The sequence below is a fragment of the Blennius ocellaris genome (assembly GCF_963422515.1).
Source record: "Blennius ocellaris genome assembly, chromosome: 8".
NCBI lineage: Eukaryota > Metazoa > Chordata > Actinopteri > Blenniiformes > Blenniidae > Blennius > Blennius ocellaris.
In genome coordinates, this window is record NC_137657.1 from 24374969 (window position 1) to 24389538 (window position 14570).

Sequence of the window (14570 nt, forward strand, 5' to 3'; positions counted from 1 at the left end):
TTAGTTTGCAAGCCATCACAAATATCTGAAACTCATTTTGAACCCTTTTCAATTTATTTCCTTTTCAATTTTCTGTCCTGAGCTTCAATCTACTTGAGGTCTGATGAGAAACTTTGAGAGGGAGTGAGTATTTATATATTTTCAAGATTTGTCAATTGTTTCACATGTATGTTGCACATTTGTCCATTTACTACTGCAGTTACAAATTAAAATGGGGACATTACAAGTCAAAATTGCTGCTCATTCACATTTTCTTCTTAAGATCCTGGCTCTTAAAGTGAATTTTCCAGTTAATCTCAGAGAATTATAGTCTCTTGAAATAAACGTGAAAGCAGTGTTCTCATCTTTCTATGTGCATAGTAAAATTCAAACCTTCAACGCCAGTCATTTCTTTTCACATGCATACAAAGTAAGAACGCTCATAATAAAAATAAAGACCAAATCCAGAGAGATCTGAATGTTGCCCCCTGCCCACAGCATGTATTTCAATAAACCGTAATCTAAAAGGTAAAGTAACCAATTAATCCCTATTTGACTGTCCTTAACAGGTAGAGTTGGGAAAGAAGTACATCAGTTTAGGCAACAATTAATGAGACAAACCACTTCAGGTAAAATAAACCTAAGCGAACCACTTTTAACAAGTAACTACTTCTGATGAAACCATCAACCTGGATCAATGGATGCTTCAACCCTCATTGGCCTAATTACAGACGACTTTTCACTCTCCTCACTTCCTGGAGGTTCTCAGTTCAGACTGGTGACAGGACCCCTTGTTGAGCTGGCCAGGCCTTTTGCCAGGTCATCATTGTACATAAATAAAGTTAAAATAGCATGATTGTGGTGTCACTCCATTACTTCACTACTATCACAGACTTTCCAATATTTTGAAAAGTCCGATCGATGTTTTTCTTTTGTTTATGTCATGTTTAGGCAGGACACATGTGATCTCTGTCTCCATACAGCAAAATTCCATTTACAACACGTAAAGTAGGATGGCGGTCATTCACATCAAATCAGTCATTTTCATTCAAATAGCTGTGGTCACAGTTAAAAAATCACTGGGATAAATGTCTTCCATCACAATTTGGCTGTCTGGTAGTGAGGATATTTGCTTTTTTTTTTTTTTTTTTCTCGTCAATGTCGAGGGATAGTTAAAATCACTCACTCACACACTCCTAATGGAAGAGCAGGAACAACTCCAGCAGTTTCTGCTGTATTCAGGTGACAAGTCGCCAATGATTCAAGAAGTCTTAAGCAGCACGTGCAGGAAAATGAAGCCGAGTGATCTTGACAGATTCCAGGAGCCTCGATCAGCCAACAAAATAATATAATAAAACGGGTCAGGGGGAAAGAAGGGACAAGACTTTTAAAGTCGCCATATAATGAGAGAAACATTTGTTCAGATTACGGCTCTACAGGCTTTTGGTTTTTGTGTTGATTGAGGTCAAAATGTTGTCCAAATGACAATTTTAGTGCTTTTAATGTTAAACACTTTAAAGAGATGGCAAATCGTCACATGCTGAACTCAAGGGCGGTTTAAACTTTGGAATCAATTAGAAACTCAGATATTTTAACGCGTCTCCTACAAATTCACTGTAATTAAATACTGAAAGTTTAAATCAGATCTGGAAAATATCCCTGCTATTCAAATGTTTTGCTGAACTTTTAAGTATTAAACCGCAAACATACAATGATGCCTTTTCCACATTATTTATATCTGTAATTTGTTTTCACACATTTTCACGAGTACATTTTTTGCCAAGAAAAGTCCAAAGCAAAGTGTTTTTACCAATTCCAATTAGTTTATTTTCCTTACAAACCACAGATCCATCATATTAGTACAAGAAGAAACCAAGAAGGTCCAAGTCATGTCAAACTAAATAAAGGTTGGAGTTAAAGACAATCAAAAGTAACAGCACGAGAAGGCAGGCGGTCACACATTTTCCATAATATCCAGCTTCTATTCAGGAAATAGATGAATTCATGTGCATTGTGCGGACAGTACAAGAGAAATTTCACCATACAATATGGTAGAAGTCTTTCAGGATGAGGAGCCCATCTGGATGCCTCACTCTGATTGGATAGTTGACAAAGTGTCTTTTCCTGGCCCCGCTCTCTGCCGACTGGATGAATGGAGAGGAAAAGGAGGGGAGAGAGCGTCGAGTTCACGGCAACCAGAAACTGGCTGTGGAAAAAGGCAAGAGAGATTCAGAAGTGAATAACTTCGGTCTGCAGATAAGGATGAGAAGTGGAGCTGGACGGGGGACGGTGAAGGGCGCGGATGAGAGGTGATGTATTGGTTCCAGTTGAGGATCAAATAAATGATCGCTTCTCCGACAGGCCAACTTTCGAATGACCATAACTCAAGCTGACACTGACAATTAAAAAGCGCTACGTAAGAGTTTGGCAGCCTGGCGACCTTGACAGCATTGTTCAATATTTCTGCAAACAGTGAGGAGATGCGGGGTGGGATGTTACACAAACCTCACGGGCTTGTCAGTGACACGTACAACAACTTGGCAGTACAATCATTCCTGGGTGGTCTGATTACAAGTCGGCAGGTCTGAGTGCAGGTGTGAAAGCGGCACAAACAGGTGCTGCAGAGTCCTTGGTGGGCAAGATGCTTTCATGTCCACCGTGCGGAAACACAGACACTTCTCTGACTGCTCTGCAGCAACGTTTTGGCTCGTCACTGCCTCAGACAGAAGTTGGTTTAATATCGGAACCAGCAAACTTTAAAACCGATTCACCCAAAGTGGGAAGTATCAATCCCTAGAAATACTAAATGATTCAAACAGTCACTGCTCGTTCGTCAGGTGTGCCAAACGTTTGAGTTCACTTCCCCTTTCATTAACTTCTCTGAACACAATGGCTGGAGATCAATGACAATGTTTAGGTTACCTTTTGCTTTGTTTGAGTCGCTCAAACTTTTTGATGTTTTTAGGGCAGAACTAATCATTAAATAAGATTTTGTTTTTCTTTTTTAAAAAAATAAGCAAACCGTATATTGCCTTACTAACAGGAAACAGGGCCACATTTTGTCCACAAGGAATAAAGACAATTAACCAGATTAGAATCAACTGCAATAGTCAATCGGCTCAATTCATGGCTATTTGATTCACTTTCCTCTTTATATTATCTTATCAGATAGGCACATAATCACATAGGCAAATAATCGGTTACAATTTGGATCTTTGGTTGACACAATATAAAATACACATTATGATCAAAGTTGCCACAATGCATCACAACATTTTAAATCATGACTGTAAACTATTTTTATGTCATTTATAGCAGCTCATCCAAAAGCAAAGCCACAATAATGTTGGATCAAACAAATTCATTATTAAAAAAAAAGATTGGATAGGTTTAAATCACTATAACCTCTACACCTTCAGTATTAATAGTTTAAACAATCTGCAATAAATTCAAAGCCACTAACCCTGTCGGTTCCAGCGCAGCTCTTCCAGGAGGCTTCGGTTTTGTTTATAACCTCATCAACATATAATTCTTGTAATTGCTTCAATACTGAGTGTGAAGCTACAAAACCTGATCAAACCGCCAGTCATTTTTTTGAGACATTTGGGAAATTCCCGCTAATGAGCTCGGCACAAATTGGCTGGAAAATCTGTCAATTCTTTAAGTGTATGCCCGGTCACTGTTGAAAGTAAACGTGATCCACTGATGAGCATTAAAATTCTCAGAAAGTTCTTTGTTTCTTTGGTCAGCTCCAAAAAACAAAAAAAAAAAAAAAAAAAATCTGTTCTTCCAGCAACAGTGACGTAGGTTCTCGTGTCAATGCCCAGGAAGAAGTACAGGCTGTTTCAGCTTGAATTTCTACTTTGTGCCAGTGGGTAAGCCAGATGGCCTGCTATTCCAAGGCACAAACAAAAACTTACACTCATTTCGTTGATTTTCCTACAGCAGATATCCCATGCTAAAATATAAGTACAAATTATGTAATACACAAGGATACATTTCATACTTTACATAATGAATGACAGCGATGATCAAGGACACAAACCAGGGAAAAGAAATGAAACTCTGCTGGATAACATCTACGACAACCTGATAGTGTGTGTGCCATGGCCACGGAGTGGGCCGTCTTCATCACTTATGTCCATGTTTTAGTCAACAAAGGGCTTTTTATGGGCCGGAGTTGAAAAAAACAAGCTCCTCTACTTTGATTAAATGTGTGTGACGGGAAGAAAGCTGGATTTGGGATTAGTGCATGAGCCAGTGCGGCTCTTAGATCAGAAAATCTGATCAGCCAATGTATTTTTGCATTCAGGATTTCACCGACAACAATCTCCATCAACACTATAAAAAGAGGCACATTATACCTTAAATGGAGTGAGACCTTTAAGCAAATATTTGTCGAATATCTTTGGCGAACGACTCTAATTTCATAATATTTACATGGAGATAAGCTCGTTTTTTTTAAAATTTTGATAGAGTTTTCATCCCAATCACCATCAGTACTGAGCAGCAGAGCTCAGAGAGGAGATCTGAGGCTTTATCTGCTCTGAGGTTGAAAAAAAAGAAAAGAAACTACGACACCTTGTAGGACCTGGAGCAGCTCTATGAAACTGGCGATGCTTATATTTTGAACGTGTGTTTGTGTGTGTGTGTGTACTTCACTATAATGTTTTGGTAAATCAGAGATTGGAGAGGAGGTCCACAGCCATTCCTTAAGGCAATCTCATGAGATATAAATAAATAAATAAATAAAAAAAAATCAAATAAACTATAGTATTATTTACTAAAAAGCCACTAAGAGTCAAGTATTCTTGAATATGGACCCATGAAAGTAAAAAAAACTAGAAACACTGCCGACAGAGACTCAATTTTTTGAAGCTTTAAAAATCAAAGGAGTATCCCTCACTTTTTGAAATGGATTTTGAAAGTCCCGAAAAGAAAAAAAAAAAAAAAAGCTTTCACACTCATGCAAGTGGTAAGGGAAAATGTGTCATGCTTCTCATGGAGCACCAACCAGCACATAAAAAAACCTTGTGACTCGTCATGTAAAACACAAGCCAGAGTAACAACTGGAGAATAATCCGATGACTGAGGGTCTCTGGAAAACATCGTGATTAGAATCAACTAAACATCTTGTGAAGGTTTATACTGAACAATGATTGGGTGTGTGGAAATACAATTTTCTATAATGACGGGTTCTGTTCATGATGGCAGGTCCCAGTTAAATCATAACTGCACTAACTGGAATAAATAATGGAAATTACAGGGAAGCTCTCTGCAAGTCTTTAAGTGTCTGTAAATGGCATATTGATTGGCCATAAATTAGCTCCGGCAGAAGCCGTGAGCGACGACGTACCGGGGCTGGTTCAGTAGTTGATCATCTTCCTGATTGCTTCGAAGCACTTCCACTTGTCTGGAATGTAGAAGGGCTCGAAGATGTGAGGGAAGGGGGTGTCGTAACCACAGACCCTGCTAATGGGAGCCTCCAGGTTCAGGAAACATTCCTCCTGCAGGGGGAAAACGACAGAAAGGAAACAGATGAAGACAAATATTCAATGCTGACGGTGCTCATCGTCACTCATTGAGGCAAGAAGGGACCAGCTCTGATCCCTCGATGCTTTACAGTCACCTATTTATATATTGGAAAACCTGTAGGTCACAAGAGGATGTAAAACTGAATATTTTAAATATTTGAAGACAACATTTCAAGGCAGTTTTAAATATTGTCTTCACACAGATCAATCAAAATTTAGACAATGACCCACGGCCACTTCTTCTATATTTGTAAACTGGCTGTAATACAGTATTTTGAATTAAGTAAACTCAGACAAGTTTTAAATAGATATTTTGGAACTAAATAAAACCTCTTTTTAGCTTTCATTCTGTCATCGGATATCAGCGAATCGAGCCCTCAGAGAGACCGCTTGCACTCGCACAATTTGGCAGGAGTGCAAAATCAACCATGACTCGTGTCTCTGTTTTGGCATCTGACCTTCTCCCGTGGAGACAAAGCAGAATGAAGTTGGTCAAAACACTCCAAATGGGACAAACCCCCCGGCGAGTTGAATGAACACACTTGGCTGCGTCCGCTCAGATTTTGCAGCTTCAGACCTGAAGTACCCTCTGCAGCACCCCGACCAAACCCCGGTTCACTTCCTGAGCGAGTGAAGTCTCCCTCTATGATAGTCTGATACTGAACACATTTCCACTGTTCTGTTGGACACCGACAGTGTCTCACATTCATCCATCCATATAATCCCACATTATGAACCCATCAGCCGGCTGCCACGGAGCTCGTTGACATTTTGGCAGGGCGAGACTTGAGTATGTTTCACACTGCATTTTAACATTTTTTTTATTTTTTTGTTCCTTATGAAACATCTGGCAGCGTCCTGGGGGGATGTCAGACTTGATGAGGAGGCCCTTTTGTGTGTTGGTGGTTTTATAGCCTGTGAAAATTTACACGAGAGAGCGAGAGAGCGAGAGAGAGAGAGAGAGAGAGAGAGAGAGAGAGAGAGAGAGAGAGAGAGAGAGAGAAAGAGAAATAACTGCAGCAGAAGCTCTTTGCTGTTGTGCATGTCCAACTCACTTTGCATGGAGGAGCAACTCTCCAGTCTAATTATGAACAACATTGCGCTATGTTGCTTATATATATATATATATATATATATATATATCCTGCATCAGTATAACAAATAATATATCTGAGAATACTCATCCAATGTGTCGGTGAAAAAAAGAGAAAATATTTTTTTCTTGCCAATAAACTCTTATGATTCATTCTGAAAGTGCATAATTGCATCCAATCATAAGTGATCAGTTAACTTCCACTCACAAGAGCCGTGGTAGATTTAAAATACATCATCGCTGTATTTCTGTGTTGTGTGAGAAAAGCTGGTTTAGATTTTGAAAAGGGTGTGATGGTGGTGGTTTTGTCTCCTAATCTGACACAAAGTGTTCATGCAGAGGGTTTCCAGGACTCTGTTTAGGTGAACCAGTGAAATCCCCAAATGATTCCGTCAAATCCCCCTCGAGACAAAGCCTTCCCAGCATGTTGGCACATCAAATTGCCAAAGCTTAGTTTACTTGCTGGCTTACTTAAAGCGGAGACTACTAAGTGTAAATCTGTGGACATAAAGCAGATGGAGACAACAGCACAGGCTTCAGTGTTAACAGGACGCTACAAAATAAGAAAAATCTTTTAAAAGAAAATAACCGATGCTACTTAATTCCAGAAATGACCAGTCGGGCACAAAGAACACACAAATAACGCTTTTTAAAACTTGAGTTTTGAATAAACAATAATATAGATACATTTTCTTTTAAAATTGAAACCATAGAGACGCCTTCAAATTACTACATCTATATATGCTGGATTATACGCAGGTTGCTTTAACTCATTTTGGGGATTTATCACCATTCAAATATCGCTTGTCCATTGAAAAGTTGTTTATATGTTGGGAATAAATGAAAGACATTGTGTGTGTTTCATCCTGTTCACACAACACTGTTTTTTGGTTTCTTTCATGTTCTTGGGGAATTGTTTTAAAAATGGTCGCTGTACTGTGATGGACTGGTGACCCGTTTAGGGTGTACCCTTCGCTCAAAGTTCGGCGACACTGGGTGGAGCGATGGATGGATAGATGGGCGGAAAAACGGATGGGCGATCGCCGTACTGAAGGAAAAGCCAGAAATGCTGTGGCTTGCATACCAGGTGTTTAGCTGGTGTTGTGTTTTTATAAGAGATCCATGCACAAAGAAGAATACAATGGAAACAATCAAGCAGTAACATTGTGACTGGCTCCCAATGCCGTTGTCGTGTAAACAAACAGCCGAAACCCAACAAATGTTTCACACTGTGTAAACAAACTTAGTTTAAGGTACTGTGAGACCGCAAAAGCATCTCATACCTTGGTGCCAGTGAGAAGTAAAGCCTAAAACCAAAAGGGAGCGCCACCTGATCTGGTGCTGGGCCTCTTGTGCTGCTGCTGCTTCCGTTATCTGCATGGCGACTGGCCCCTGGAAGCCTGCTCCACCCAGCTAATTAACTGTGATTAGCTTTAATGAATGTCCACTGCGTGGAGATTACAAGTCCAACGAACCTCCCCTTCCTCTTCACGCCGTCTTTCCATGTGGAATTCAGAAGAACCCAAAACAGATTCCCTCCAACAGGCTGTAGCAGCTCCTGACAACCTTTGTTTTGGTTTTTTTATAACGATATATATAATTATATACATTTCCGATGTATTTCAACTGCTGACAAATGCCCTTGGCCTCAGGGGGCTTGTAAGGGCTTTTCAAAGTAAACTAATGATTCAGAGAGTGTACGAGACAAAAAAGGAGAAATTAGGAAAAGCTGATTTGTTTAAAAAATGTGGAGCATTCAGTGAACAACATTCTGCAGGCATCAGGCAAGTTTGGTTTCTGCTTTACCTGCAGCAGGCATATGTGAGTGCTGTCTTCAGGTTAAGATATCTTCAGGGAGTGAAACCAATTAGACTAACGCTTCATCTTGTTTTATAGATAATTAAAGCATCATTAATGCATGTCGCTGAAGGCACGGAGCACCAGAGGTAAGAGGTGTTTGTTTGGGCAAAGTCGAGCCTCCGTCACTGGAAAGCTACAAGCTCAGGTTGAACATCAGCGGGGAACAGGAGTGTACTTGAACAGACTTGGCCTGCAGGAATGCTCATGCTCTCATGACATTTCAGGTTGTCAGGTGAGGATCCATCCAGTCACGGCCTTCCACAAAGTTGCTTCAGTTCAGGCTTGACTGAAAAACATTGCATGGAATTACGTTTTACCCACGATGTTCCTGAAACTGATTTTCAAAAGCCTCTCCTTACCTAAAGCGTGTTTGATCACCACAAGGTGCCTGCGTTTCATCTCATTCCATTAGAGACAGTGACAATATAATCCCTCGCATCCTCTCAGAGTGAAACCTCAGGATCTATTCTGTACGGGACGACAGACAACCAGTCAGACAGTAACAGGGAGTTTGCTCTTTTGTCTGGATCAGATCTGTAATCTCCTCTAAATACATTTACTGGACGTGGGAGTAAAGTACAGTAGTGTGCCTGCCCGCCTGCCACCACAGCTGAACCCAGGAAGGCCACACTGCTCGGGTTTCATTCAAATCAGTGTTTATCTTATGGGAAGTGCATCATTATATGGAGCGTGCTTAAATGTCACATTAAAAATATGTCAACAGGGCAGCTGTAAAAGCGCCTGTGTCCCGCAGTGGCACGGGACTCAAAAATACTTCACAGCATGAGCGTAGGATCACATCCTGTCACACAAACATCGGAGGTAGTCAGAGACACCCGCAGATTGGGGGTTACGGCTAGACAGGGTGGGAAAGTGCCAATATTACACGCTATATCAGCTAAGAGCAAATGGGCTCAACTGAAAACCGAGTCCTGATGTTCAGTGATGTTCAGACACACACGGCTCAAATCCCTGTGGGTGGTCAGCTGATGTACCGTTACTTATTTACACTCGCATGCCAAATGGTTCAATGGTGACCACTTTCAATGGGTGTGTGTGACTGCTCATCATCAAACTGCAACTTATGTGGCTCGAGTTTGAAGTTGGAGGTCAGACCATGTGTAGCTCATGAATGTGACCGTATAGAAATACTCCAAGACTGCATTGGGTATAATTACAATCCAACAACCAGGGGTGAATTCTGGTGAGGTGACTCAAATTGTAACTAATTAATAAGATTGATAACACAATTTAAATCAGTTGTACAGCAATTATCTCCCTCGAAAACAGAACAGTGTGCTTCCTGCTAGTCCCCATCCCCCACTGACGAGAAGCTCTGTTGCAAGCACTTGTTGCATGAAAAGGATTATAATACATGCCTTCTGTCTGCACACCGTGCAATTATAGAATAAAACCATTTTTTAAATCAATTTGTAATACTTAGATTGGATGGAAAATCACTAAATCTAAAAGTTCAAAAGTCAACTGGTGACCTTAATGAGTGAAATAGTCTGGACAAGAAAACACAGAGATGACAAACTGAGGAATATGACACCATAACTTCAGTATTGATAGAATTGGAAAAGACAGACAAATTATAGTTTCATTTCCAGTATAACTTAATTCTTGAATTTATGCAAACTGCCAAAATAAGTCCTTTACTTCTAAAGGAAGTCCATCCATCCATCCATTTGACTAACTTGGTGACTTCTATCAGGGAAATGGATGAGGACACTCCAGGAAGCCTCGGGCCTTGAGGCAAGTCCCCCGGTTTCAGAAATCCTCAAAATGTCCCTTCCATCTTTGAGAGTTATCTACATTCGAGTACAGAGGATGTCCTCTCTTGTTGAGCACAGCTTGAGAACAACCGAGTTCCCCCACACCTGCCTGGTGCCGTTCAGCCAGTGCAACACCGGAGTGGGAAAGAGAATGGTTATCGAATGGTTTAGTCCCACAGCCAATGCTGTGATGGAGGTGAGCACTACTGTCAGTTTTAGCGCCTCGCTCAATACATTTTAGCAAGGCAAGGCCAATTTATTTATATAGCACCACAACAACACAAGACAATGTACAGGGAATACATTAAAACAAGGCGATTAAGAAGTGGAGACTTTTGGATCCATATTTGTGCTACTGGTTGGCACGATATGTATGTATATTAAACTAAAAAGTTCTTAATAAAGTTTAAAAAAATAAAGTGGAGGCAGTATATAAAAAAAAGTACTAGGAAGAAGAGCTCAATAGTATCTCCAAGTTGCTACAACATACTTGAGTAAATCACAATCAGCAGGCATGTCTGCCTCACAGAGGGAGGACTTCAACACTTCAGATTCCCCAGGAGTGGGAGTAAGTGTGTCAGACGGCGGAGTCAAAGACAACGCAACGTCAAAATCAGGCTCAATAAATGGCTCATTAAATCTGAACCTGGTTTAAATCACTCGCTGAACTCATTAAATTTGAACATATGTAACAGATGCTAAAACTCGACAGCTTCTGCTGGTTCGTCTCCTTCCAAGTAAAATGCGCACATGTTTTCTGTTTTATTTTAAATTCTCTTGTATCTTGTCTCTTCTAATTTTCCAGCCTTTGTCCTCACACTGCCTTTTATTCCCCGGACGCTTCATCTGTGTTTTTGCACATCCCCCCTCTCCATTTTCAGGTTATTAGATTTCCCCAGTCCCTGTACGTCTCCTCCACTGTGAGCCACGCCCTCCTCACCTGCTCCCAATCAATCCGCCTGTTTTCACTGAGAGGATCAGTGCTGTAGGATGAAAACTCATTTCATTCTACAGTTCAATATCCCTGCTCGGATTCCATTGAAACCCAAACGTCTCATATAGACTTAAAACAAAACTTGTTTCGTCAAATACACGAGTGAAAACAAGGGTTATGGTGTCACATTACACAGCAGAATAAAATCTAAATCTGCACCGAACACAATAAAATAAAGTTGCATCGTGCTACTTCAAAACAAAATGTTTGGTTTTGTCGGTATAATGAAGAAAGAAAAAGCTTTTTTTTTTTTGTATGACTGCATTACACTTCAATTAAGTCATACTCTGATACTTTTATTATAGATCATTACATGTTATGCTATATTCATCATGTGGGTGTTTGCTACATTTGTTGAACCATTGCTCCCTAAAGTTTCCTGCTTTTAATAGCAATCATCTAATTCAATCAGCATATGCTTTCTAGAAATGTTAGTAAAACAATATAAATTCTAGAACATGCCATATTTGTCAATTAGCTTCTCACATTTTGCTAAAAATGTATTTGAATATTTTCACAAAATTAATTAGGCACTATATGGGAGAAAAATCATAGAACCATTATTTTCAAGATATGTTGGCTTCTTCCCACAACTTTAAAATGGCATTTAAGGGTTCATACATTATTTGGGAGTAGAATGGGGAACAAATGTTAGTAAGTGTTCATACGAAAATACAAAGATGCAATTGTGAGAGGCGGATCACATTGTGGGGTTACACGGTTAACTATTGCATAAAGGACTGGGTTCCTTTGTTAGTCAAGACTTTGCAAAGTAATGCTCTCAAATACAAGATATAAAAGTTCATTTGTATCACTCAGCGAAATTGAAGGTGAATTGACAGACGAGAACACGGTTTATTGTGCACACCATTTGCACATAAACAAAACAAATGTTAAAACATGGTTATTGATAACCCCTTTCCAAATCACAGATCACAGACAGTCTATGGATGTAGGCTGGCTGAATTGTTGTTTCTTCATGTGATTGCAAAGCGACATCATGATATTGAGATCCATTACCTCACGGCATCTAGTTTGTAAATATACACAAAGATATTAGTCCATCACATCGGTTATAAGATCGTGGCTATTGATTACAACTGCATTTACTATTTGTCAATGACCTTATGAATGAACCAGTGAGAAACAACCAAAGCAGACTATAGAGTCTATGGGTTTTCCCATTAGAATGTTTAAAAGATAAAAGTTTACTTTCCATGAAAATACAATGAGCAGTAACAAATTGATTTTTTCATCTGTTCATTTTGGATTTGTGTTGAGGTGGAACTGAGTTGCTATACTGCAAATCAAGACTTCAACTCATCCTTCAGTGATAAAGTGCCTCCAGGCTATTTCTACAGTAGAGCACAGGAATTTCAACAACCTTACAAAAAGGAGAACATTAACTTTGAGGTCCACAGAAAAAAGGTCATCGGTTTGTCATAACGTTGGCCTCAGGATTTGAACGGCTGAAGGAAATGAGCAGTCGCAGACCACCTTCATTACCTGTATAACATTTTTTACTAAGTGCAGTCTGCCTGTATCCAATTCGCAGGACTCCCACAAAAGCTTGCCTGTATAAATATTGGCCTTTGAAGGGAATTCAGTGTATCCCCCCTTGATGATGGTTGTGCTGGTTGCGGTACAGGTCAGGGGTTCTATTAGAACTTTTACAGTGAGGCACAATGCCCCGAGCACCGAGCTGCCTCTCATTCACAGGAGCCTGCCAAGCAAACAGGAGTCTGATTCTGACTGGGGAGGCATTTACAGGAGAAGACATGGACGCCTTCATCCACAGCTGAGAGTGAGTGTGCCCGAGTGGAGACAGTAGCCTGTGAACCACGTTCCAGTACAGCACCGTATCTCGACGGGGCGCACAGGACTACATGTTGGATTTTGTTACTTCAAATTACACAAGTCTGATGAAAAACAGTGCCAGAGGAACTCCAGCAAAGTTATACCAGGGCCTCACATATAACTCCAAGACCCCCACAGTGACAAAGGAATGCCATGCAGTGTGATCTGTGTCAGCTTCACCACAGAGGATTACTAAAAGAAAACTAGAGGTAAGGTCATCGAAGTATTGGATATATGCACATTTTTCTCTGGGAGCAGCAAAGAAAAGAAAAAGAAGAAGAGGTTTTTTACCCCCCCCCCCCCCCCCACCACCAAAAAACCCCACAAACAAACCACAAAATCATAATTTGGTTTGGGGATGCGATTTGACTTCAGTCATGACTAGCAGTGGTATGTAGAGCTAAAACCATGAGTGTGTCATTCACCACTTCTGTCTGTGCATCCCTGTGGTCCACACAAGAACCGTCTTCAGCCGCAGCTCTTCCTGCCCTGCTCGGTCCCATCGGCTCGTCAGACATTCAGAGAAGCGCCAGTCAGTGACACAGTCTTAAATCACAGAGGCTGCGGCCAAAGCCTGACAAAGGACTTTTGCCAAAACTTCTTCTGTTCTTAAGACAAAAGAGAAAATGAAATCCATAAATGAATCTTTCTGCAAGCGATCAGAGGCCTGGGGTAGGTAGTAGTTGGAGTCATTCAATCCAGAAATAACAGAGTCGGCTTTAAACAGTACTCCACAGACTATACAAATTTCACCAACTACCATCTTATCATTTTCCCCCTTTAATTTTAAACTCCTGGTTACAAAATCACCATAAAAAAAACAACAACAGTGAGTTGTGAGTGGAGGATCTAACTATCCACAAAGCCATTAATATGCAAGTACCTGTCAAATATCTTGTCATATGGACCTTTAATTTTATTTACAAATGCCAAAGTGAAAAAAAAAAGACATTTCTCTACAGTTTGATCAGTGCAGGAAAGTTTCTCGTCTTATATGATTAAGAGATGAGTAAATATCCATTTTGTCAGATGGACTGAATCATTTGAAAATGTCACACCACTGACCTTTAAGCATTGCTATTTATCATCAACCCAGGAGGAGGTAATCACTTGATCATTGATGAATTATAAAAATTAACATCACCTCACATTGACCGAGCCAATAGAAGGAGTTGTGGTGCTTTTACGATGAGTCAAATCAATCTGAAGTGTATTTTATTCATCTATTAAGAGTGTTGGACAACACCACTAAACATGTGTTGGCCAACAATTATTAAACAATAATAAATCTAATTTATACCAAAACTCGGCAGCAGAGTCTAACTCAAGTACTTGCACATTTCAGCAATCCCTGCCAATGGTCTAAAGACTGCACCATGAAATTAGAAGGCAGAATGAAAAGTCTTACTAAAGAAATATCAATGTTTAAAGAAAATTGTTCTTTGAAGAGAACCAATTCCAATTCTTTATGTAAG

The 14570-nt window shown here is 40.1% G+C and overlaps 1 protein-coding gene across 1 annotated transcript in view; it reads right to left on the reverse strand.

The window, feature by feature from the left end:
- Positions 1-1782: 1782 nt before the first annotated feature.
- bckdhb (branched chain keto acid dehydrogenase E1 subunit beta) overlaps positions 1783-14570 on the reverse strand; it is a 61139-nt gene continuing 48351 nt past the window's right edge. Inside the window, exons 10-11 of the mRNA XM_080501185.1 lie at positions 5336-5486; positions 1783-2185 (exon numbers count right to left, since the gene is read on the reverse strand). Of these exons, the coding sequence (XP_080357311.1) occupies positions 5346-5486 (141 nt within the window). The 3' untranslated portion in view covers positions 1783-2185; positions 5336-5345. The remainder of the gene's footprint in view (positions 2186-5335; positions 5487-14570) is intronic.